This window comes from Fundulus heteroclitus, chromosome 23, assembly GCF_011125445.2.
Source record: "Fundulus heteroclitus isolate FHET01 chromosome 23, MU-UCD_Fhet_4.1, whole genome shotgun sequence".
Taxonomy (NCBI): domain Eukaryota; kingdom Metazoa; phylum Chordata; class Actinopteri; order Cyprinodontiformes; family Fundulidae; genus Fundulus; species Fundulus heteroclitus.
In genome coordinates, this window is record NC_046383.1 from 18,394,523 (window position 1) to 18,418,081 (window position 23,559).

Sequence of the window (23,559 nt, forward strand, 5' to 3'; positions counted from 1 at the left end):
GTGCTTTTGCTCTGACGTGCGTCAGGTGTTGTATGCTTTCAAGACACCAGGCAGATTTATGACTAAAACCTTCAGGTGTGGACAGATAATCCAATATTTTGTCAGCAAAAGCAATCGAAATCTCACCAAACAAGCCAAGGAAAGTCAGAGAGGAATGGCTTTGTAGAGGGTAAACAGTAAAAAAAAAAAGGCAGCTTGTCCGCTTGTGGAGGACTAAAACAGAACAATATCCCCAAACGTGCTCATTTGAACAAAACTGAGATTAATGCAGATGTCAAAGTGGAAGTCTGTTTAGTTATGGACTGTATTTGTTTATGAGAAGCAGAACAAGAAAAAATAGAAATCTGCCTATACTGAGGCCACACGTGTAAATCATGCGAAGAAAACTGAAGTCATTTTATTGGCTTGCATGCTGTACAAAATTATGCCAAAAACCTAAAAAGTAGCATTTGGCCATCAAACATATCATAATTATAGTTACAGATCGTTGTTTTTTTGTTTTTGTTTTTTTTTTGTTTTTTGTGTGTGAACAGGCTGATAATTTCTTTTAGCAAGACATCCAACGACAAATGTGAAACGAAAAAAAATGTTCTGCAAGTATTAAAGCTCAACTTAATGAATAATCAATAAAGACAGCATCAGTTTAGGCATCAATCTACAAACACAAGTGGAGTTTTTGAACATCAACAGAAATCTGTACAGCAACATGAAATATCAATATGATATATTTTCTTTGATTCACAAATTTGCAAACCTTTATTTAATGCGCAAGAAGATGTCTAAAAGAAGTGAATGACTTTGGTGTTCTGTTGCTACAAGTGCACAAAAAAATATGTTTAATTCCTGTACTTCAAACTCTTTACTTTCATTTTTAATCACAGTGGTCTTCATTGCCAAGGAGTAACAATCATTCAGACCACTCTTGTAAAAAAAAAAAAACAAAACAAAAACATTGATTTAAATTTACATCTCTGTAAGAATTGCTGTTGTTTTAGCTATAAAGGGACATATAAACCCCAAAAATATACCGTCTGAGATGGCACTGATAAGAAATACTTGAGTGTAATTGTAAACTAACAGAATTTATTCAGAGTGGAAATGTTACATTTATATTTGAGGACATTCAAGTTAGCTTTTAGAACGCAGCACAGCAAATTCTTGGCGCTGATTCGCTGTGTTTTTGGCCAAGTTCTTAATCGGTTGAGAATGCGGGGAATGTGCAGCGCATTGCAGTCCTTCCAGTCCAGCCCACTGGGCAGACACAACAGCTAATGACAGAAACAATGGTTTGTGGGCAAGGCTTTGCCTGCGTTTCCCAATGAAAGATCTGGACGGCCAAGTTATAGAAGAAAATTTGATAATTCGTCCCTCAAAGGATGTGTCCTCAATCTGCTGCTTTGTTCGTCCGCTCCACTTTGCCGCGCTTTCATTTACGCCCTCCGTGTTGTTGTGAGACAAGATCCTCACGGCAGCTTCACCACCACCACGCAGGCGCCTGCCCTTCCGATGTTAAGAGGGACCTCCTAAAGGAAGACAGAGAGGTTAACATGCAGCTTTTCATCAGAGTCTCTTTAAAAAAAAAAACTGTTTCATTTCATGCACAGACGAAGGTTTGGCTGCCAAGACTGAGAAAAAATATATTCAAAAAGAGAGAAAAGCAAGCATAAAATGTTAATATGTTCCACTAACTGCATAAGATTTGTTTATTTTTTGCTGGAGGATTTTGATTAAAGCCACAATATTACAGCTGAGTCATTTAAATGTCTCAGTATGTAACATAGAATTTGCTTTAGGATATTTTCTTTTAACCTTTTTTAAAGCCTGTTATATGATATAAGTCAGAAAATTCCATATTTTTAAATTATGAACAGTTTTTTAAATGCTTTTGGCAAAAAAATGGATATTGATATTGAATTATATATTGACAATTACTTGTTTAATGATGAACAGGAAAACATTTAATGGCATTACAGTAGTAAACATAAAACTGCCCCTTTGTGAATTCACTGTAAAGCACTTATATATACACAGCAAGGTCAATATAAATAACAATGTATAAGGGAAAAAATCAGGAGGTAATAAAACAAACAAAAAATAATAATTAAAAAAATAATAAGATAACATTCGGTAAACATGGGGTAAAAACAAGTATATTTTTTAGATAACAGAGATGTTATTTTGAACGTAAGAGAAACTGCAGTTATGCAATAATGGTTACAAGAGACAAGAGGTAGACATAAAGATTTTTTGGAGTATAGATTCTTAAATAATAATACTATGATATAGTGAAATGGAGAATCAAAAAGTCTACAATGAAAGGGACAGTGTGTAACTAATTTGGCTTTTAATTAGCAAAAATCAAGTATTGCTTTTATAAATACACATTCTGGCAAAGTCTAACATCACATCAAAAATGAAAGCGTTCTCATAACTTATAATTAGTTGTTTTCAAATACATAGGTGCCGGTGCAACCACCAGGAGGTACCATGTTACATAGCAATTTCTGATTTCAGTAGCCAAATGGGGGAAAACTTGGTATATTTTCTATCTGTCTCCTATATGAAGACGTGCTGTTGGTGGAGAAGGAGTAGAAAACAAGCAAAGTTCATTCTATTTGCCGTTTTCTGTTGAAACGGAGGGCCACCCTTGCTCCTTGCCCAGAGAGAGGGAAGAAAAAGTAACCAAGAAAAGAGAAAGGAGTAATAACCGTGAGAAAATGAGAGGCTATATCAGCATAGCTATTATTACCAGGTGAAGACAATTCATGAGGGAGCAAGAATTCAATACGGAGGGATATCAGCCCTTCTCTGTCTGTAGTGCAGCATTAAGACCGGGTCTCTACTTGTGTTTATAGTCACTTTTTAAGAGCCCAAATGAACAACTGTATGTTCAGAAACGGACAAGCGACTTTAGAAAAAAAAACAAGAGGACTTGGCAACAGCGGCAAAAAACATTTCACACAATAACCACACCTATTAGCTATTAGCAGCAGTTAATACATGGAGGACTTGTTGACAATGTCACATTTATGATACTCTGCGCCTTCTGTAGCAGTTATTACGTGCTTAAAGGGTAACTCAGCCCCAAATCAACTTTTTTTGCCAATAACCTCCTAGGGTTAAATGGTGGTCATGCATTGAATTTCGAATGAACATTGCAATTGGTCAACCTGACGTAATTCTGATATAGTGATGTTGGTAGCTCTGCCGTTGTGGGGTATAGAAGCAGCCCCATTTTTTTTAAAAAAAGAAAAAAAAACACAGAGCTCCATCTTGTGCCTACATAGCGAGCACTGTTGCACTTTTCAACCCTATAAATTTACCAACTTGTTATGCGTTACTGGCAAATTCGCCTGAAAGCATCCAATTGTTCTGACGTTATTGTCTTGAGCAGCCAGCAAGGGGCTGGTGTGAGACCGTGGTGAAGCAGGTTTTGGGTTTTAATATTGGATATTCATGCACTGCAACTTCAACAGCCAGCAGACAGAGTGTCAGCCCCAGATCAGCCTCCCTGTATTAGTTCGAACAGGAGACAGATGCCGCTGAAGCCGCAGAGCATGAATGTCCACTGTCCAACCTAGAACTAACTTTACCGCGGTTGCTGTGAACTTCCCTCTCTGTCTTCCCTGGTATTGAAACCTGCCTGCTGCAGTCAGAGTAAAGAGGAGATCAACAATCCCTCGTGTCCACAGTACAAATCAATCATGATGCACAAAGCTGCCGGTGATCTGGCCTGGATTACAAAGCGGGATATAAATATGATAATATATAACTGGACCGATCCTGTCCTCCACTGCCTTGGCAGCGCTGGTTTTGGCATTCACTTAGTCAGGACCTTGACCCAGTGGCTCAAACTGATCAGGCTCTGGCCCACTGGGCTCCACAAAGCCTCCCTCAACCTTTGGGGATGAGGCTGGTAACAATCCTCCACCCCAAAAAACCGTGGCGTAACTACCTCTGCTTGCTCTCCATGATTCAATACGGCAAATCAAGATTGCGGCTGCGTTCCCACTGTGCTGAACCCACCCCTCCCCCACCCCCACCCCCCATTGCCGCGTATCCCCGCCCACTTTGATGGAGTCTGTCAAATTTGTCTGGGGGCGGAAATATGCTTTTACATGGAGGTGAGTTACACTTTAATGGCGAGGTGGTTTGTGATTCATTCATGGCACCACTAGATGGTGCGCCAGTGTGAAAATCTTACACAATGGGGCTTTAATTCAAGCAACTATTTATAAAGGTTCATTAAACACAGCAATAAAGCATTTCTGTAATACAAATCTTAAATAAAGTCAGACTGTAAGTGCAATAAATCTAGACATATAACTTGACATAACTAAATAACTAATAATTTAGGGATTAATTAATTTCTCTCTCTCTCTCTCTCTCTCTCTCTCTCTCTCTCTCTCTCTCTCTCTCTCTCTCTCTATATATATATATATATATATATATATATATATATATATATATATCTTAAATATGTCAAAATGCACCACTGTAACTACAAGGATTTATGATTTTTAAAAACTGTGATTACCTCGGTCCACTCGTTGTTTTGTGCATCATAGGACTCGACAGTTTTGAGATATGACTGGCCGTCATACCCACCAACTGCATAGAGCCTGTCGCCCAGCAGGCAAACCCCCACTGCGTCTCGGGGAACGCTGAGAGAGGACACTGTGGTCCATGTGTCCGTCTTTGGATCATATCTGTAATTGGAAAATGCGGTCAAACCACTGAAGTGATCTAACTCTGCTGACCTGTCATCTTAAATCTCTGGAGAACAAAACCTCTAACCGATTTCTGCTAAATGGACAGGAAGATTGATAGATGCCTGAAGAGACACAATACTGCAAGATTTACAGTACAGACAAAAAAATATTATAAAAGGGGTCATTTGTAGAATTTCTTTTTGAAAAAGATGCCCTGATAGTCAAACAAATGTTTTAACCAAACCTGGCCACCAGAGGGTGCCAGACACCATAAAATTGACACACATGCGCAACCAGAGCTCCACATGGTTGATAGTACGTCATACATTTACAGCCATGTCCAAAAATAATAATAATTAAATGCAGGAACAGGGTGGAGATCAAGAGCCGCCTTTATCTCTGTTTATGAGTTGGGAATAGTGGTTAAACAAGAGCACTGCGTTCCTGAAGCATTCGCTCACCTCTCAACACAGTCGGAGAGCCTGGAACAGTGATTGGAAGCGGGGGCATCATGTCCACCCACGGCATACAGGAAGTTGTTGTACGTGGCTACGCCCACGCCTCCTCTCCTCTTGGACATTGGCGCACACATGCTCCACTTGTTGGTGTGTGGATCGAAACACTCCATGGACCTCAAACACGAGCTGCCATCTCGCCCACCAACTGCAAACAGCCTGAGGAATAAAAGGGGAAAGAAAAAAAGATGAGAACGCTAACATATGGCTGTGCAAAATGTGTTGGAAAAAAATCTTGGATTAGTAAAACACTGAGGACAGCTTGATAGAAATTGTAAGGCTAGGCAAGGCAAATTTATTTGTAAAGCACATTTCAGTACAGGGACAATGCAAAGTGCTTTACATGATTAAAATATAGGGGGAAAAACAGAATAAAAGCAAGTAGGGAATAGAACATGGAAAAATAGATACTAAAAGCAAACACTAAAAACAGTTGTACTACAAAGTTGAACTAATGATGTTTAACTAGAACAGTCGAAGGCAATCCTAAACAAATGTGTTTTTAATCTTGATTTAAAGGAACTCAGGCTTTCCGCAGGTAATAGATAGGTTTTTTTTTTTTTTTTTAGACCAAAGCTGTTTCCTTAACAGTGTTCTTGAGAAGGATTACATCACTATTTTACATGCTTGTTATTCATAGGCCTATCATCACAAGACCGTAGTTGCTAGTGAAGCTGTTTTCTTGTTGTCTATTTTTGACCTAACCGTTAAAGTTCTTTTGACGCTGAATAGTAAATGAAGCTGAGCCGAGGAGCAGCTTTGTTTCTTCAGCAGATGTTCATACTGAAACGATGCTCAGAGCTGGTCTCTGTTTAAAAATTAGATTGTTTTCAGATTGCTTCTTATATAGAGAAACACTCTTCTAATTGCTCCTATGGAGTTTAGATTAGTGTATGCACATCCCTTCTATTAGAACTAGCACTTTCTATAATCTCTGGCTATATCTCACTTGGCCCGAAATCAAATTTGTATGGTTTGTAAGAATGATGCTGTTAAGCATCTCTGCAAGCATAATGCAAGCCTTTCAAGCCCTTTGTTATTGTGTCATCCTCTTTTTTTTCCTGAAACAAAGCATGCTGGGACATTTGGCATTCAAAATTTAATGTCATCCTATTTTTTTAGCACACCCAAATTAACACACTATAATCAATAAACGTTGCAAAAAGAATATTAATGTATATTAACAAGGTACACATGTTGCAAGACCATGATAAACCATCAAAAATGTTTTTCACCTTTTAATGTGACTTCAATGCGACCTGTACCATTCTATTGAAACGCAAACGTTGGAAGTAAAAATCTAAAGACTAAAAATATAGCAATTTTTTTTAAAGTTGTTCTTATGCTGGAAAATAGGCTGAAATAGGATGGTGCAACATACTTTCCATTGAGAGCTGTGACTCCCATGGTGCTCCGTGGAGTCGACATGCTGGCCACATAGTTCCACTGCCTGGCCTGTGGATCCCAGCGCTCCACTGTGTTGAGATAGCTCCAGCCGTCGTGGCCTCCTACTGCATACATGGGACCCTCGAGTACCGCGATGCCTGAGCATAACCAGAGAAATTCATATTTTTGTAAAATATTGATTTTATCGTAAGCATCTATGATTTTAAATCTAAAAATCAAAGCGAGCGACATCTCTTATTTTGGACCTTTTATCTCCAGAGACTATTTGCTCTCCTCCCTACTTCAACTGGCCTTGCTGGAGTTTGTGATTTTGCCAAAAATAAAAAATTTGTCATCGGAGCGGCGCTCACAAAATCCAGTTAGACACAAAATTATTAACAGTTCTCACAGGCCTAGGTGTAAAGTGTTTTTTAATTTTATTAATAGCTGGATATAATATTAAGGTTTTAGAGTGAGAGCAAGTGTTGTGCTTAAATAAGGAGTATTTTAATAAGTGCTGCTGGCAGTTCCTGTGATGAAAGTTGACATTTTGCTGGTGGCTTCAAAACGTTTGTCTCTCCTTGTTTTTTTTCTTTATTCTCTTTATTCCTTTCCCTCTTAGAAAGTGATGTCAAATGACAATGTATACCATAAAATACGGTAAACTCTAATATTGCCTTCGCAATGATAGATTCCATGATTTATTTTCTTTAGCTTTTTCTGATTAATTGATTAATAGCAGCCCTTTCCTTGTTGCTTTTACCATGGTAATTTTCAGTAAAAGTCTTCATCTTCTTTGGGGTTTGCTTGTTTAGTTTCTTTTTACTTTAACTCGTAATCCTGAGAAGATATCGGAATCTATAATTTTTTTCGCAATGGAGAGATAAAGAATGTACCTTTGAGGGGCTCTTTGGTAGATTATGAGACTTATATATCCATGTGCGTATATAATACTGAAATTGTTTACCTACTGCAAATGCACATTGGATAAGGGCAGAATAAATTCATTTGTTTGCATTTTTTGCAACGGAAGCTGTATGATTTATGCTGTTGTCAATATAATAAAAAAAAAAACATGCTTGGACTTAAAATAAATTTAATCATCTAGAATAATCCATGGAAACAAAATCCATTCTGAATAATAAAAGACAATATAATTAATAATAAACATGTTTCCAGGAGTTCCCGACTAGAACTCCAGAGGTATGGTTCTCATTTTGAAGCAGGCTTTGGCATGCAGCAGACCAAATCTTTTCAAAAAACAGGAAGACTATAAAACAGCATTGTTATTTCTCAGCCCAGTCTTAGAGGAAAGTGGTTTCCTCCAGCAACAATGTAGGGGATATATTTTTTAACACAATAGATTTTTTTATTGTAAAACCCTTATTTCCTTTGGTGAGCGTTCAATTATTTTCGAGCCACATTAGGGTCCAAAAACATTCAGAGTAGCTCTGTGACATAGTATTCTTACAATAAAGGGCCTGTTTCTTAACAACTGGTGGCTTTGTAATGAAAAAGAACAACTCTTTCTTGTCTTTCCCCACAATGCACACAGTGGGGAGCGGCCAGGCAGGGGTGCTCACAGCCACCAAGTTCAAATATATTCAGGCTGAAAATATGCACAAAATAAGCAAAGCAGCAAGAAACATTTTGCTTGAGAAAAGATCAAAGACGGCACTGGTAATCTGTACAGTGTGCTCTCTTGGGCTAGCTGATACCTCCTACCACACTGGGCGAGTGAGCTGAATGCTTTGACAAGATCTCCCTGTTCTGTGAGCAGGACCTGTTTCAACTGCAAATCAAAACGCTTCTGATATGAGATGTGTTGGGCATGGAATGATAAGGCAGAGCACGGTCAGTACAGCTTGGCAAGCTTTGATAGGGGTGCGAGAAAATATCAAAGGTCCGGAGGGAATGGTGGGATTTTTATTTAATTCATTTTTTTTACAGCATGCTATTTGTGACCCCTCTGAACTTCATCCAGCAGCTATTAATGATGCAAAACCTCAACCAAAGTGGTAAAATCACACAATCACAGGGCTGAGATAAGATGAAATAATTAATTAGATAATAAACAACTCTGAGCCTGCAAATAATAAAAACTTTCCCACATGTATAGTTTCCTTTTGTATCCATAAGGTAATCTCTATACATACTATTCTCTTTGAATTTAATCAAGATTGAAATTTGTCAACACCTACCAAGCCCATGTCGATGTGTGGACATCGGGGGCATAGTGGACCACACTTTACTGATAGGATTATAGCATTCCACCATGTTGGATGTCTTGAGTCCATCCCTCCCTCCGACTACGTACAGCTTGTTGTCAATCACCGCAACCCCAAACTGTAGCCGCCGTCCGTTCATGACTCCAACCTGGACCCAGGTGTTTGTTCGCAAGTCGTACTTTTCAATGGTGGTGGAGCCTAGGGGGGAAAAAAACCCAGATGGCACGAAATGCAGGCTTAATAACCCATCTGTCAGCCAGTGCCGACAGTCGATGCGTACGGGTACTTGCATACCTTTGGTAGCGTCCATCCCTCCCACCGCATAAAGTGCACCCACAGTGGACTTTCTAGGTTTTGTTCTTGGGCTCTGAAACATGGGCCGTCTCTCAGGCAGCAGATGGTATTTCATGGCTTCCATCAGCAGCTTCTGACATTCCAGATCATCAGAGAACATCTTGTTGTTTTCCAGATCTGCAAGGAGCTGGATCGCAAGGAACAACATCATTTTACTGTAATGAGATACAATGTCTGATAGCTTTATGGAGAATTCTCTGCAGGAAATGTTGTGTGAAATTTTATTGAAATTAAATCACAAATGCCACATTAGTTTGTGAAGAATCCTAAAAAAAAATTGTAGGAACTGACATATCTGTCTAATGGTGTTTAAAGAATTAGAAGGCACAGCACGGCAAGGCAAGTTTATTTATATAGCACTTTTTGGTAACAAGACGATTCAAAGGCAGCTGTGTTGATTTTCTTGATGCTTTCTTGTAGATCTTTCTCATAGTTCTGGGCCTAGGAGGTAGCCACCTTATCTACTTTTCATACTAAGCTTTAACTTTCCTTTTGGAAAAGACTTTTAGTTGAGACTAGCTGAGGTAACCCTGAGGTGCCCTGTTCCTTGTGCTTCTATAGTCTTGGGAAGATGGAGTGTGTCTCATTATATTTTACCCTTATTCTATAGGCCACAACATGCCAAAACCAAATGCCAAGAGTCAAACAGCCACCTCCAGCGACTGCCAAAGTCGTGACAGTTTTTGACTCTGTCCTATTTCCAGCATTATTGTGCCTGTCAAATGCACTTTTTTTGTTCCTGTTTACTTTCAACTTAGACATTAGCTGCACTCCTTCACTTTTATAGCAGTGGTGGTTCTCCACACTTATTAAAGTTCAATATCTAAATCTTGCTTCTGCAGTCATGGTTGTAAAACTATGCACCCTTTTTGGGTTTTACATACTTTGTATAGATCTAGGGTTGTGAATAAATAAATAAACAAATAAACAAATCTCTCTCTCTCTCTCTGTATATCTATATCTATATATATATCTATATCTATCTATCTATCTATCTATATATATATATATCTATATATCTATATATCTATATCTACATATATATATATATATATATATATATATATATATATATATACACATATATATATATATATATATATATATATATATATATATATATACACATATATATACACATATATATATATATATATATATATATATATATATATATATATATATATATATATATATATATATATATATATATATAAATATGCAATGTGGCAATGTGCAGCAGATTAAATACTTTAAGTTACATGCCAAAGTGGCAAAAGTTTCCTGGCTGTCTGAAACATAATGGGACAGTGTGCCAGCCAACTGGTAGCTTAATCCATTTTATCCTTAAAGTAAAATGTAGCTATGTAAAAATGTTTCCAGGTGTAAAAAATACTTTTTTTACACCTTTCTTTACAGGATAGGAAACCAAAAGAAACCAAAGACACCTCTCCTATTAGTTTATTTTATCTGTCATGTCTAATTGGCAGACAGCCTGACTAATTAACCAGCTTGTTTTACTCCAACTAAATAGAGAACAGCACAACAAAAAAGGATGAATACTCTGGGCGATAATGTCCTGAAAATGACTACATGTTTTATTTAAAATTTCAGTGCTCAGAAAATGATGGCATAATTGCAGTTGTACTGAAGATACCATGATGACCTCCTCTTCACTTGGAGAGTTTGGCAAAAGTAAAGCAAGTTACACTGGGTGGAAAAAAAAAGACGAGTTTTCAGTTTTAACTTACAAAGTCTTTTAGAGGAACGTGAACATTTACTGTCCCTTCAATAATAGGATTTCTAAGTTCTCTCACCTGTGGAGGAAGAAGAGGCAGACGGATGTAAGCGAGCAGCACCCCGAGGTCCTGCTGTCGATGCTGGACATCAAATCTCACCCACATCATCAAAGCCTGAAAAATTGTTTCTTCGTCTGGAACGTTGATGTCATCGCTGGAGAGTAGCTTAACAATCTCAGCCGTGGGGAGCAGCAGGAACTCCTGGTTCTGAATGACCTCCAGGAAGTGCTCCTGGAACAGAGAGGAGACACAGAGGAGACTGATAATCATCAGTTATTAGCCGAGGAGTACGCTCGCTGCAGCAGTGTGTGTGCTTGTGTGAGTTTGTTTCTGAGTGTGTGTTGGCATTTCAAAAGGCTATGGCTATCAAGCATAGCAAGGACAGAGATGTGAATAAAATTAAATGAATTAATTTACTTTTTATCTGGAAGAATTAAAACTGTTTTTAATATGAAAAATGATTATGCTTGTATCAGTGTAATTTTAGTAAAAAAATAAATCTAACAGGTTCAAATCACATTATGGTGACTGAACATTATCCCTAAAAGCTTTTTATCAGAAACACACAAATGACTGCTGTTTTCCAAATGGTGGGTCCAGCTCCAAGCGTTGCAGAATTTTCCTTCTATTTGCCTTTCTGCAGATTAATCTTCCATCTATTGGCAACAGGCCCAGCCAATATGACAGAACTGCATGGCTACATCTTCAAGGTCTTTGTCTCTGGGCATTTCCATTAGAGATGATATACTGTAGAAAGGGCTCTCCTGCCTCTGTGGATCCATACTGCGTCCAACATTCAAGCACTTAAAAGACATACTGAGCAGTCTTTTGGCTGCAATCATGCCTTGTTTTTTTCTTCAAACAAAGCTGCTGAACATTAATTACCAAGTTGCCGCAGCAACTTGGTGCCCACTTTAGTGTGGATGCCCTTAAATTAAAAAGAACAACTGAGATATTGATCATCAACTTGCAACAAATTACAGTTTCTTGATCCAATCTTCATGAGAGCAGGTTTTAAAGGCTTAGCACAGAGAGGCTTAATGAAATGAGGAGCATCTATCGATCTGTGGTGGTAAAGCCGAGGGAGAAAGTTCAGGCAAGTCTTTGATGCCGCTTTAGATCAGACTTTCCTGCTTGCAGGTTTAACACAGGTAAATATAAAACTGGAAACAAAATCAAGTTTGTTTCTTGATCATTTAAAAGGTTGTGTACTCAACTGCTTGTTTTGTTCTCTTCCAAGGAAATGATGTAATGGTGTTAGGTCAGTGTTTTTCATGAAGGAGCCCATTTGATTATTCAGGAGATAGAGGAGAATAACAGTGTCTTGTAAAATCATTAATACCTTGATTTTGTTTTAAATATATTTTGTGATGGTGTGCATAATTGTGATGTGGGAGGCAAATGATACAAAAAGCTCTCCTGGGTAAATACTTTGAAGAATCACCTTCCACTGCAATCACAGCTGCAATTCTTTTGGTGTGTGTCTCTACTCACTTTGCCCAGCTAGAGACCTGAGATTTTTACTCATTCTCTTTTCACAATATTGCTCAAGCTGTGTCTGATTGGATAATTCATGTCTGTGGACATCAGTTTCAAATTATTTCCACAGATTATCAATTTGAATTAAGTTTATATAATTTTATCCCATGATGCTACATCATAGCTCTGTATATTTGGAACCATTGCCTTGCTGGAAGGTGAACCTCTGCTCCAGTCTCAAGGCTTTTCCAGCCTCCCAGAGGTTTTCTTCCAGGACTGCTCTATATTTAGCATTTTCTTCCCGTCAACTCTGACCAGCTTCCCTGTCCTACTGGAAAAAAAGCCTAATCCCAGGATGATGCTGCCACAGCTGTGTTTCAGGGGGAGTTTGGTATGTTAAGGCTATCAATTCTCCACCACAAAAGGAGTTCTGCATCTAGACCAACATATTGTAAATGTTGGTCTCATCTAACCAGAGTCCCCTACATAGCTCCTGGCACACTGTAAACTGACTTTTCGTCAAGAATGTAACAATCTGTCCACTCCTCCAATAAGAGAGATTTGTGGAAAATTAATATTTGTCCAATCCACAGATTATCCCACTTGAGCAGTGGATCTCTCCAGCCCCTCCAGAGTTACCAGGGGCTTCTAGGCTGCTTCTCTATTTGAAGCTGTGGTTTGTTTTGTTTTTTTTCCATTTTCACTGTCAGCCCCTAATTGGGCCGGTGATGCTAAGCAGTAAGCTCACCCGCAGCAGTGTTAGCTGACGCTTTGCTCATGGCTGAGTGTGAGATTGTTAAATTAAAAGCAATATTTTTCCTGCATCTAAATGGCTTGTACTTGCATAGCGCTTTATCAACTTCGACAACCCTAAAGCACTTTACACTACAGTCAGTCATTCACCACCTGATGGTGGTGAGCCATGTTAGTAGCCACAGCTGCCCTGGGGCAGACTGACAGAGGCGAAGCTGCCATACATCGGCTCCACCGCACCCTCTGACCACCACCAGCAGGCAATTCAGGTGAAATATAATGCCCAAGGACACAACAACAGTCAGAGCAGGGGTTTGAACCAGCAACCTGCCAATTGCAAGATGAATTCCCTAACTCCTGTGCCACTGTCACCCATTAAAACTATAACAGATAATTCTGGCACAGCAAATGCCCTTTGCCTATTTAGAGTGACTAAAAACTCCATGGAAAACTGTAACTTTAACACATTCTAAAGGGATTTTACCAACATTCATGCTCTGTCGCTCCTGGAGCAAGAGAAGCGGAGAGACAGCTGCGTTTTGGGATTAGAACCCCCTGTCCCATAATCTTGCAATCACTTCACTGCATGTGCACTCTATCACTGTACTGTAATGGCTTTAAAGTCGGAAGAATCTGTAACATTCACAGATATATTTAATAAATAAAGGCTGCATGTGACGTTCTGAGAAAAAATAACCACACACACAGAGCAGCAGCAACAGCAGCACGTGGTTGTTTATAAAGACAATAACAAAGTCGGCCTTCTATCACCATAAGAACATTTCGAGGATTAAAGGACTAATGTCTCAGCAGGCATTGAAAAACTAATCAATGCATTTATCTTTAGTCAAATTAATTACTACAACAGTTTTTTCCCAGGTCTGCCAAAAAAGTCAACTAGACAACTGCAGCTGATACTGAACGCTTCTGCTTTCTAGAAAACGTAGTGCACATAAAAAGTAGAGCACATCACCCCAGTTCAGAAGTACTTACACTGGCTCCCTGTATCTCACAGAATAGACTTTAAAATACTTCTGTTAGTCTATAAATCGCTCAGTGGCTTAGCACCAAAATACATCACAAACTTGTTATTAGTGTATCACATATTACTCTGAATGAAGAATTTACTCCAGCTAACATATGTTGATAAAGACTATTTCAAACAGTTTTACCCTGGTAAACACAGCTAAAATGTAGAGGTCATTAAAAGCCCCAGAAAACCCATCTGTTTCCTGAAAAAAAAAAAGTTCCTGTTGTGGAATCGTGCTTTAAAACTCTCTCTGCCTGGCCTGTCAACCTGGTTGAGAAAGCATGTTGTGCTCTTTTTCTTCCAAGTAATAAATTGGACAGTTGTCAGTGAGATGTTCAGTTCTTGAGATATTGCTTTGTAACGTAACACTGGAATAAAACCTCTCCTCAGCGTTTCACCTGACCTGCTGTTAATTTCCTCAGTCTTTGAGATGTTCTTGTTCACTAATGGTCTCCGATAGAAAGATAGAAATCTGAGTCCTTTATAAATCAGCTGTATTGATACTGAGCTCAAAATTCAAACAGGTAAGCCCTGTGTAATTGGTCACGTTTTCATTTTATTTAGCAGTATCAGGGTAAAGGGGATTCGAATATATTTGCATGATACATGCAAAAAAATAATTAAACATGTGCCATTTATCTTACACTTCCCAATTATGCTTTACTTTATGTTGTTCAAAAAGCTCAATTGAAATAGTTCAAAGTTTGAGGTTTTAAAATTGCAAAATGTGAAAGAGGCATTAATACTTTTGCAAGGCAATGAATAGATGATTACAATCTAAGGCGATAAGAAAAATAAACTGCTTTTCTTGTGCTCTAAAACACAGATTAATAATTACATCTCCCAACACGCACATTTTCTACCATAAAATATGAAATAGTTTCATACAGGAAGGATGTTTGGGGCTTGGCTGTCTTCGCTCAAACAGGGAAACCAAGCTTATCAAAACACAACTCGGTCCACTCAGAATGCAGCGGATGGTGTAGCCAGGAAGTCCACAGCTCTCCCTGCTCATTACCGAAGTGATTGAACAGGAAGCTGGACCTCTTGTGCAGTTTGATGATTAGATTAACCTCCTGGTCTCAGATGGAGGCAATGTAAACCGAGCGAGCAGATGTCCTTTAGGAGATAACGCCTGCATCACCGTGTCACTTCTGCATGGTTGGAAAAAAAACCTGATATGTGGCTGAATCTTAATCCAGTGCAAATATTCCTTGCAGAGCTAGATGAAAATGGCTCATACGGCAGTGCAGCTCTGACAGCATACAACTCAATTACACAAACTTAAAGTGTGAATTTATTCAATTTCTATCATATTCTCACATCCAAATACAATCCACTTAAATTATGAGATGTAAATGACCGAGGTGCTGATATTCAAAAATGACTGAACATTTAAATTAGCTCATCTATAACCAAATTCATTTGCATCCTCAACTCTACGCAGAATAGATTTATTTATGAAAAAATATATTATGCAAAGAACACAAAATGCATTGGAAAATGACTTATAGTATCATTTTTACATAAAACAGAAGTTGATTTAGTTGCCTGTGATGCAGCAGACTTTAGTGCCAATGTTGGAAATAAATGTAAGATTTGGTTTATTGCAACATCAACCATTGGTTTGTGGTTTTTATTGTGGTATATGCCCATGTGCATCCCTGCAGTGAAAACCGTTATTGCAAAATAAATTATTTAGTTCACCACATAAATGCAATCTGGCTCTGTTTACCGTCCTACCATGGTGTAGTTATGAGCCACATTCAGCAGGTCCACACAGCCCTGAGCATCCGCAAAGGATCGTATTCCAAGGCAGTTGGAAGGGTGAAGTTGCTTCATGAGGAAGCTGCAGCAGACCTGGATGACTTGTGAAAGCTGGAGGAGGCATGCTGCCGCCAATAAACTCTCGATGGTCTCCTCTTTCAGCTCAAGGACACCTGTAATGTCATGGTAAAGAAAGGCAATACATATGACATGACACAAATATCCACATTAGATATGAATTCTGGTGGAAGCAGTTAAAACTAAATAAATAGGCAACCTTATAGCGCCAATTATGCAGTTATAACAGATATTTACATACAATGTAGAAAAAAAAATATTTTTGCCTTACAAAGATAAATTAAGATTACCACATGTATTTCTATTAGCTAAAAGCCAGAATTATGAAAGGAATGTTATGTTTTCTTTATTCAGAAGTTTGTGTACACTCGGATCACTAATTCGTTTTTAAAAAATTTGGGAAAGCAGAGACAATGCTGTCATGACTTTCTTAGATTTTAACAACATTTGAGCTAGATGGAGGCACATCTGTGGATGTATGGCAACAATTACACTGCTTTGTTTTAGAAGGTCATGGGAAAATTATAGAAATATTAAATGTCCCTTTGGGATTAATATATATATATATATATATATATATATATATATATATATATATATATATATATATATATATATATATATATATATATATATATATTTGAACTGAATTGAATTAAAATCAAGAGATCAGGAAGAGAACTGTGAAGAGAACTATTTTCAAGTACAGAAATCATAGAAATATCCCAAAATGTTATTCTTTAGACAGGAAATGGGTTCTGTGTCCCAGAGATGAATATGTTTTAGTATGAAATTTGTGTTTCACCTTCAGAACAAGAGCCTAACACCCTGTGAAGATGCTGGCTAAAGATGCTGGAAGATGGACACAATGTCCATCAGAAAGAACTGATCGAAATCTAACACTGGGAGCGAGATGGCGAATAAACCCGACTCATTTGCATCAGTTGTATCAGGAGGAATGGGACAAATTACAGTAAACAGTTGTAAAAAGCGTGTGGAACCACACCTAAAGTGTTTGGCCCAAGTCTTACAAGGAAGTGCTACCAAATACAAAGGAAATGTAGGTAAACCTATGAATTTTAAAAAACAAGTATCTCTATGATCATTCTGGCAGTTAGCAAATGGAAGAAACAGTAAATTAAGTCAAGATTTTCTTTTAGTGTGGATTAATGCAGGACTGTGAGGAAAAAAGGTGAAGTGTCTTCTGTTTATATTTACTCAGTATGTAAGTATCTGGTTTAAAATGTGTATTTTTTTGAAACTACATTGTTGATTCCTCTACCACTTTAACAAATTAGAGCTTTCGTCAAAACCGTATGCATTGAGTAAATACATGACTGATTATATTCTACACATTACCAGCAAAAAGGCTGTTGTGATACGTGTTCTGGTGACATTACGTGACATGACCTCAGAAGCTTAATGTGTCAATTTTGGCAGAATAAATTTGATACAATACGCCAATGTTTCCTTTTTATTTTTTATTTAAAAAAAAAACACCAGTCAAAAGCGCAATTTAAAAAATCTGAATTTTCTGACAATGTTATTTTTGCATAGGCTTTAAATACTTAAAACTGAAAAACAAAAACATTCACTTTGGGGTGTTTAGGCATGTAAGTTCTTCCTCGGCAATGTGATGCTCACTTCCTTCTTTTGATGCTGAAAAGCTGATTTTCTAAATATTGCAGGTAATTTACTAAAGGCCATTTGTCTGGCAAAATAAAACGATTTTATGTTGAAGTGCATCCTGCTGCGTAAGCCCAGTGATAAATTGCATTATTGATCCATTTTAATCAGCAGGACAACAGAGGTCTCATAACAGCTCAGAAAAGCCAGTGAATTCCTTTATAGGCACTCACCAGTGTAAGCAAAATGAACCAGAGATCTGAGAGCCTCAGGATCCACTCCCTCCATCTTGATCTCCTCTTGCTTCGCCTCTCTCACATCGCTGGTAAACATAGCAGCAAAGTAGTCCGAAACCGCACTTAAGACAAGTCTGCCATGAGGGGGAAAAAATCCATTAAGCATGCTCTTTTACATAGGTTTATATGTCTACTGGGAGATGTGTATGGGGCATGTTTTGAAGACCGTGTTTCTTTAAATGTAGCTTTGTACCTTCAAAGCACGCACATTTTTACAGTTTATTTTTTCATGCTCTGTTGCCAAAGTAATTACTGTACATCATGAAGCTGGTGTCCAATGTTTCCTGCTGCGCTGATGCTGCTTGAAGGGTTTTACGCCTTTCAAGGTCACTAAAAAAACCCTCGACTATGTGAGCCAGTGAATGATTATATTAGACCATCCTAAAAGCCATCTTTTTTTTTCTGCAGAAGGATGTAGTGCCTTGCAAGAGCATTCAGTTGACATCATCCACATTTTGTCACCTTACACCTCACACTTTGGTGCACTGAATTGAGATTTTATGTAAAACATAAATACATATTAACACATAAGTGTGAAGTGGAAGAATAATTATCGATTCATCCATCCATTTTTAGAACCGCTTATCGTCACAGGGGCGTGGGGATCTGGTTATTGTGTATATTGGGCAAGAAACATTTGTAGTTGCCTGCAACAGGGACCCAGGAAACATGTGGATGCATGCTTTCCAGTAGTACAACAACCCTATACATACAGGCAGAGCTAATTTGAATGGTTTAAATCAATGCACACAAATTTGCACAAGGTGCTTGTGCAAATGCTCAACAGTTCCGAACACAAATCCATGTCACACGTTTAACAGTTGTGAAAAACATGTATCCCTTCAATTCCTTTTTTTTTTAAATCATGCCCAACATTGTATTGATCTATCACATTAAATCCCTGTGAAATTAGTTTGTGGCGGTAACATGACAAAGTTGGAAAATGTTCAAGTCTAAAGAGCACTTTTGTAAACCACTGTGTTCATTTCACTTGTCAGATTTTATGCGTGCTCATTTTCATAACAAATAGTTGGAATGATCAGATGGCATTACAATAAAACATATAGCTTCTGGCAACAATGTTCTGATTCCTACATTTTATATTGACATTTATGATTCCTAAAAGGGGAAGAAAAGGACAAACTGGTGCTGAATATGGCTAGTAGAGGAGACTGTTTTCATCTCTTTTGATGAGCAAACAAAATATGAATAGACATTTAGGCTAATCTGCTCCAGAAGAGGTCTTTACCATTCATGTGATGCATTCACTTCAATTACTATAGTGGAAGAATATTGACACCTCTGTGCAATGGAGCGCAGTTTTCCTTTGCATCAGACGTAATACGAATTGGCAGAGCGTGTATTTAGATCACAGCAGAGTAGAAACGTAGCAACAAGCCAGTGAACAAGAAGTTTGCATGTTAGTTCTTTAGGGATGTTATGGATCGGAACTGATTAATCTTGAGCTCTATGCGTCCAGTCAGATATTTAAAAATGTTATATTTTTCCTGTCATTGAATGCACCATAGCAGGTCACACTAACCACAACGCTCATCGGCATGCCAGTTTTTACTGAGGGAAGAGGCAACTTTCAGTGTCGGTCATTTCTCTTCTTATAGAAAAATTGGATTTGGTTCAAATTAGTTTACAAAAAACGAAAATCTTTGATCAGTGCATATGTATGTTTTTTTTATTAATGCTTTACATTTCAAACATCATCCAGCTACTCCTTGGAACGATGCAAATGCGTTTCAAACCAAGATCCAGACCAAAGCTTTGACGCCTCCACCGCTGGTTTAATGAACCTCACAGAGAGGCGAGGCTTCACCTCTAATCTACGGCAGATGCAGGGCTAATTAATGAAACGAAAGCATGAGGAAGCACAAACACCAACCTGTGAGCCGGTATCTTGTGATCCCCTGCTATCAGCAGCACGTCACACAGCTGCTTGTGCTGGAGGTAGGTCTCCATTTTACGGAACGTCTGCTCTGCATGATTTGTGGCCTGGAAAAATTCGTCGGAGGAGTTGGTGTTCATTCTAGACAAATTGCTCAGAACCAACCTGTGGAAAACAAGACACAAAGGAGGAAGAGAATTATTGCACCAGAACTCGTGGTTTTAATGCTGTAACATCACATGAGGCGAAAACCTAAGAAGATGATATGAGCTGTTACATTTTAGAAAGCACTTTGCAAATAATAGCAAACTACTGTAATCAATATTGAGAATAAACACAATATAATTTGCACATTTTAATTTGGAGATGTTAATTAGACAAATAATTTATCCTGTCTGAGTAGAAGCAAGAAGCCAGTAGCTGTACACGTTTAGATAAGCAACATAGAAGCTTCTTTTGGCGCATGATAACCCGGAATCCTTTTCCCTGTAGGGCAAATCTATCTTTCTTGACGCGCTAAGCTGAAACTAAAACTGTTATGTACAAACTCTGTACATGAGGCGATAGCTAAGTGCGTCGTCCAATGAGACAAGAAAGCTCCCCTATCTCTGCACCAGCATCCAGACAGAATGTAAACCCCTATTTGCGGTTCCCGTGTGCATCCGCAACATGTTTGTGTGTGTGTGTGTGTGTGTGTGTGTCTTCAATAGAGAAACGGGACTTAACAAGCGAACCAGTCGGTCTATTGCAGCATTGTGGGGAGGCTGAGTGTCCCAGTCCCTACAGGCTGCTAGATTACACGCTGTTTTACAGGCATTCGAGTAATCCCTTACACTCCCAGCAAATAATGCAGCCTCGTCACTCTGGTGTCCTTCACAGAGAAAGTGTGTTCATTGACATTTCAGGTTGTTTGCTAAGCTATATAAATAACCTAGCTGTGTCTCCAGGAGAATTTACCATCATCTCATGGACATTTTGCTGTGGGAAGACTGATAGTGCCAAAGCAAAAAAAAATATATATATGTATATAAATGCTTTTTTCTATTTCAAGTAACACGTTGCGCTCATATTTATCGCCTCTCATGCACTGATATGAAAGCTGCTTTAACTGGTTAAATTACAGATTTGTCAATACAAACAAACTGCAAATCCAAAGTGTAATGCTTGGCAGCATAATGTATTGGCACACACAGAGATTTATATAGCAATAAAGATGGAGTGGGTGGGGGCTCCTATTGATGTCCCGTTTAACATGCTGTCTCAAAGTTTTGCACCAAACATTGGACTTTTTTTCTTCTTCTTTGTTTACCAAAAGCAACAATACCATCCCTGTGGGAATGGTTGATGTTGCTCTGCAGTCATTGCAGTATCCCATAGTCTAATCTTTATTGGGTGACTTTATGCTAAATTCAAAAGTAATTTATTGCCTAGTCTCTGTATTCCCCACTGACTCTAGAGTCTCGCAAAGGAACACCAAACAAGACTGAATAAGCAATTGGGCCATAAAACTGAGATCCATTGCTTTTCTATTGGCTCCGAGGCATGCTGTAGGGGCTTTTCATGCCTACCAATCTCTCCGACACTAATTGCTTTGGTACCACGTTCAGGGGAGCCATAAATTTGCGCCGAGGTGTATATTGTGCTCCTAGTAGTGGGCTGCTCGTCAGAGGTATAGCCCAATTTTATTAAGGCACTAAAACCCCAAAACACCTTGCAACAAAGTAGCTGCTGTGGGGACAGTGCTGCTCAAGCACATAAACATATTACTAAGCAATTCCCAGGAAATCTGAATAGCCATAAAAGAGTTAACTTGCTATGTATGAGCAAAAAAGAATATATATAAACGGGTCTAAATAATATAAACTTTTTTTTTTTGGATTGCGCATTATCTCTGAGCTGATTTCATACAAACAGCACATGTCACTTGAAAACATGTCATTTGGTCTTCACCCCATTGTTGAGATTTCTCAGGAGAATGTTACGATTTGCCACAAGGATGCTGAAATTACACTTACCTAAGGCTATGCAAGTGAGGGAGATGCTTTGCCGCATTTTTTCACCCTCTCACAATAAGAATCCATGTTAAACTCTTCTCAATAAAATTGCCACAAGCTAATTTGTCCACAAAATAAAAACAAATCCAACTTACAGGAATAATAACATGGTAGCGGAGTAAGATTTTGAGTCTAAGGGCATAATATGTCCTTTGTCAGCCAAGATTTTTGCAAATGTTGGAGCTTTTGCTTTAAATCCCAGTCTTGTTCCAACCAGTATCAGCTCCATCCTTCTACAAGAGGGAAAGTCATGCCTAGCAGGGCCAAGTGGGAAGTGTATCTTTCAAAATGGATTATAACAGCTATTTTTCCCTGAAGCCTGCTAAGTAGCTTCAGCTGGGTTGAGAATCCAAAAATTCCTAAAGAACTTCTTGCATCGTGTGCCAAGTCTGTGTCTTTCATGAGATCTTTCAGCCTCTGTACTTTGACAATCACTGTTCTGCCATTGGGCTTAGTGTTGAGAGACAAACCCACTGACTATAGTAACTTGATCTGGGGAGCAAGACTCAGATGATTTCAATATATTTTTATATATACTCTCTGCATATTTATACATATGCCAAAACCCATCAATGCTTTTCTCACTAAATATATTTCTAATTTGTCTGTTAACATGACATTTTCACCAGATATCACTAAGTATAACTGAGACAGCTAAACAAAAAATTTAGAAACGAGGTTATGGGTTATTATGCGTATTGGCAAATGGAACAAGTAGATTGTAGAAAAGGCTGTTTGGGTGATCAAAACCTCAGACTTCTCCCGTCTGGAGAAACTAGTTGCATGCATTGCTGAGGTGTTACTGTGACCCATTCTTCCACACAAACTGTTTCTAAATCTGGAAGGCTCTTGAGGCCTCTTTTATCTTCTGTTTTTAGAAGCTTTCAACTGGATCTGAAGCCAACAGAGAATATTTGGTCTTTTCGTGTTTGAGATCATTGTCTTCAATTCAATTCAGTTCATTTATATAGCCCCAATTCACCACATATGTCATCTTATGGCACCTTAAAAAGTCAATTTTATCGAATCACACAGACAGGAAATTACCCTTTGTGATTCTTATTAAGAAATGTCTCCATATATATCATTTATCCTTCCTTCAATCATGTGAAGATCCACAGCGGAAAGACAGGCCCAAACCACAATGTTCCATCTTAAAACGTCACAGTATTTTAGGTGTGTTATCCATTACTCTTTCAAACATGGTGTATGCAAAGGCATCCAAAGAGTTAAACCTTGGTCTTGTCTGGTAATGCTATAGTCTCACAGCATTTTATTAGTTTGTCCAAATGTTGCTTTTTATTTTTCAGTGGAGCCGTGTGGAGCAGTGAGCTCCGGTGGAGCAGTGAGCAGGAAATGAGGCAATGGTGTTTATGGAAAAGCTGGACATCCTGGTTCCAGGTCTTTCTGAATCTCTCTCTCTTTCTCTCTGTACTGATCAGCTCTCAGACTCATCTCTGTAATTTTCGATTCTTCTTTAGAAATGTTGAGAGGAGTAGGTCGTCAGCCATTTTATGGGGAAATTGTGTACTCTCCACTTATTGATTTTGCCCGAAATGGTACTCACGGAAACAAACAGAAGTTT

The 23,559-nt window shown here is 38.4% G+C and overlaps 1 protein-coding gene across 4 annotated transcripts in view; it reads right to left on the minus strand.

Moving 5' to 3' along the window:
- Nucleotides 1-372: 372 nt before the first annotated feature.
- Nucleotides 373-23,559, minus strand: part of klhl4 (kelch-like family member 4) — a 35,934-nt gene continuing 12,747 nt past the window's right edge. For 2 of the 4 annotated variants that reach the window (XM_021318317.2, XM_012866146.3), the window contains exons 2-11: nt 19,918-20,085; nt 17,961-18,097; nt 16,000-16,196; nt 11,013-11,225; nt 9,136-9,322; nt 8,815-9,039; nt 6,609-6,771; nt 5,174-5,386; nt 4,538-4,709; nt 373-1,523 (exon numbers count right to left, since the gene is read on the minus strand). In XM_021318317.2, the coding sequence (XP_021173992.1) occupies nt 1,464-1,523; nt 4,538-4,709; nt 5,174-5,386; nt 6,609-6,771; nt 8,815-9,039; nt 9,136-9,322; nt 11,013-11,225; nt 16,000-16,196; nt 17,961-18,097; nt 19,918-20,060 (1,710 nt within the window). In that variant the 5' untranslated portion in view covers nt 20,061-20,085 and the 3' untranslated portion in view covers nt 373-1,463. Of the gene's footprint in view, nt 1,524-4,537; nt 4,710-5,173; nt 5,387-6,608; nt 6,772-8,814; nt 9,040-9,135; nt 9,323-11,012; nt 11,226-15,999; nt 16,197-17,960; nt 18,098-19,917; nt 20,091-23,559 lie in introns of all 4 variants that reach the window. The other 2 variants (XM_036127168.1, XM_036127167.1) reach the window with 2 other exon arrangements.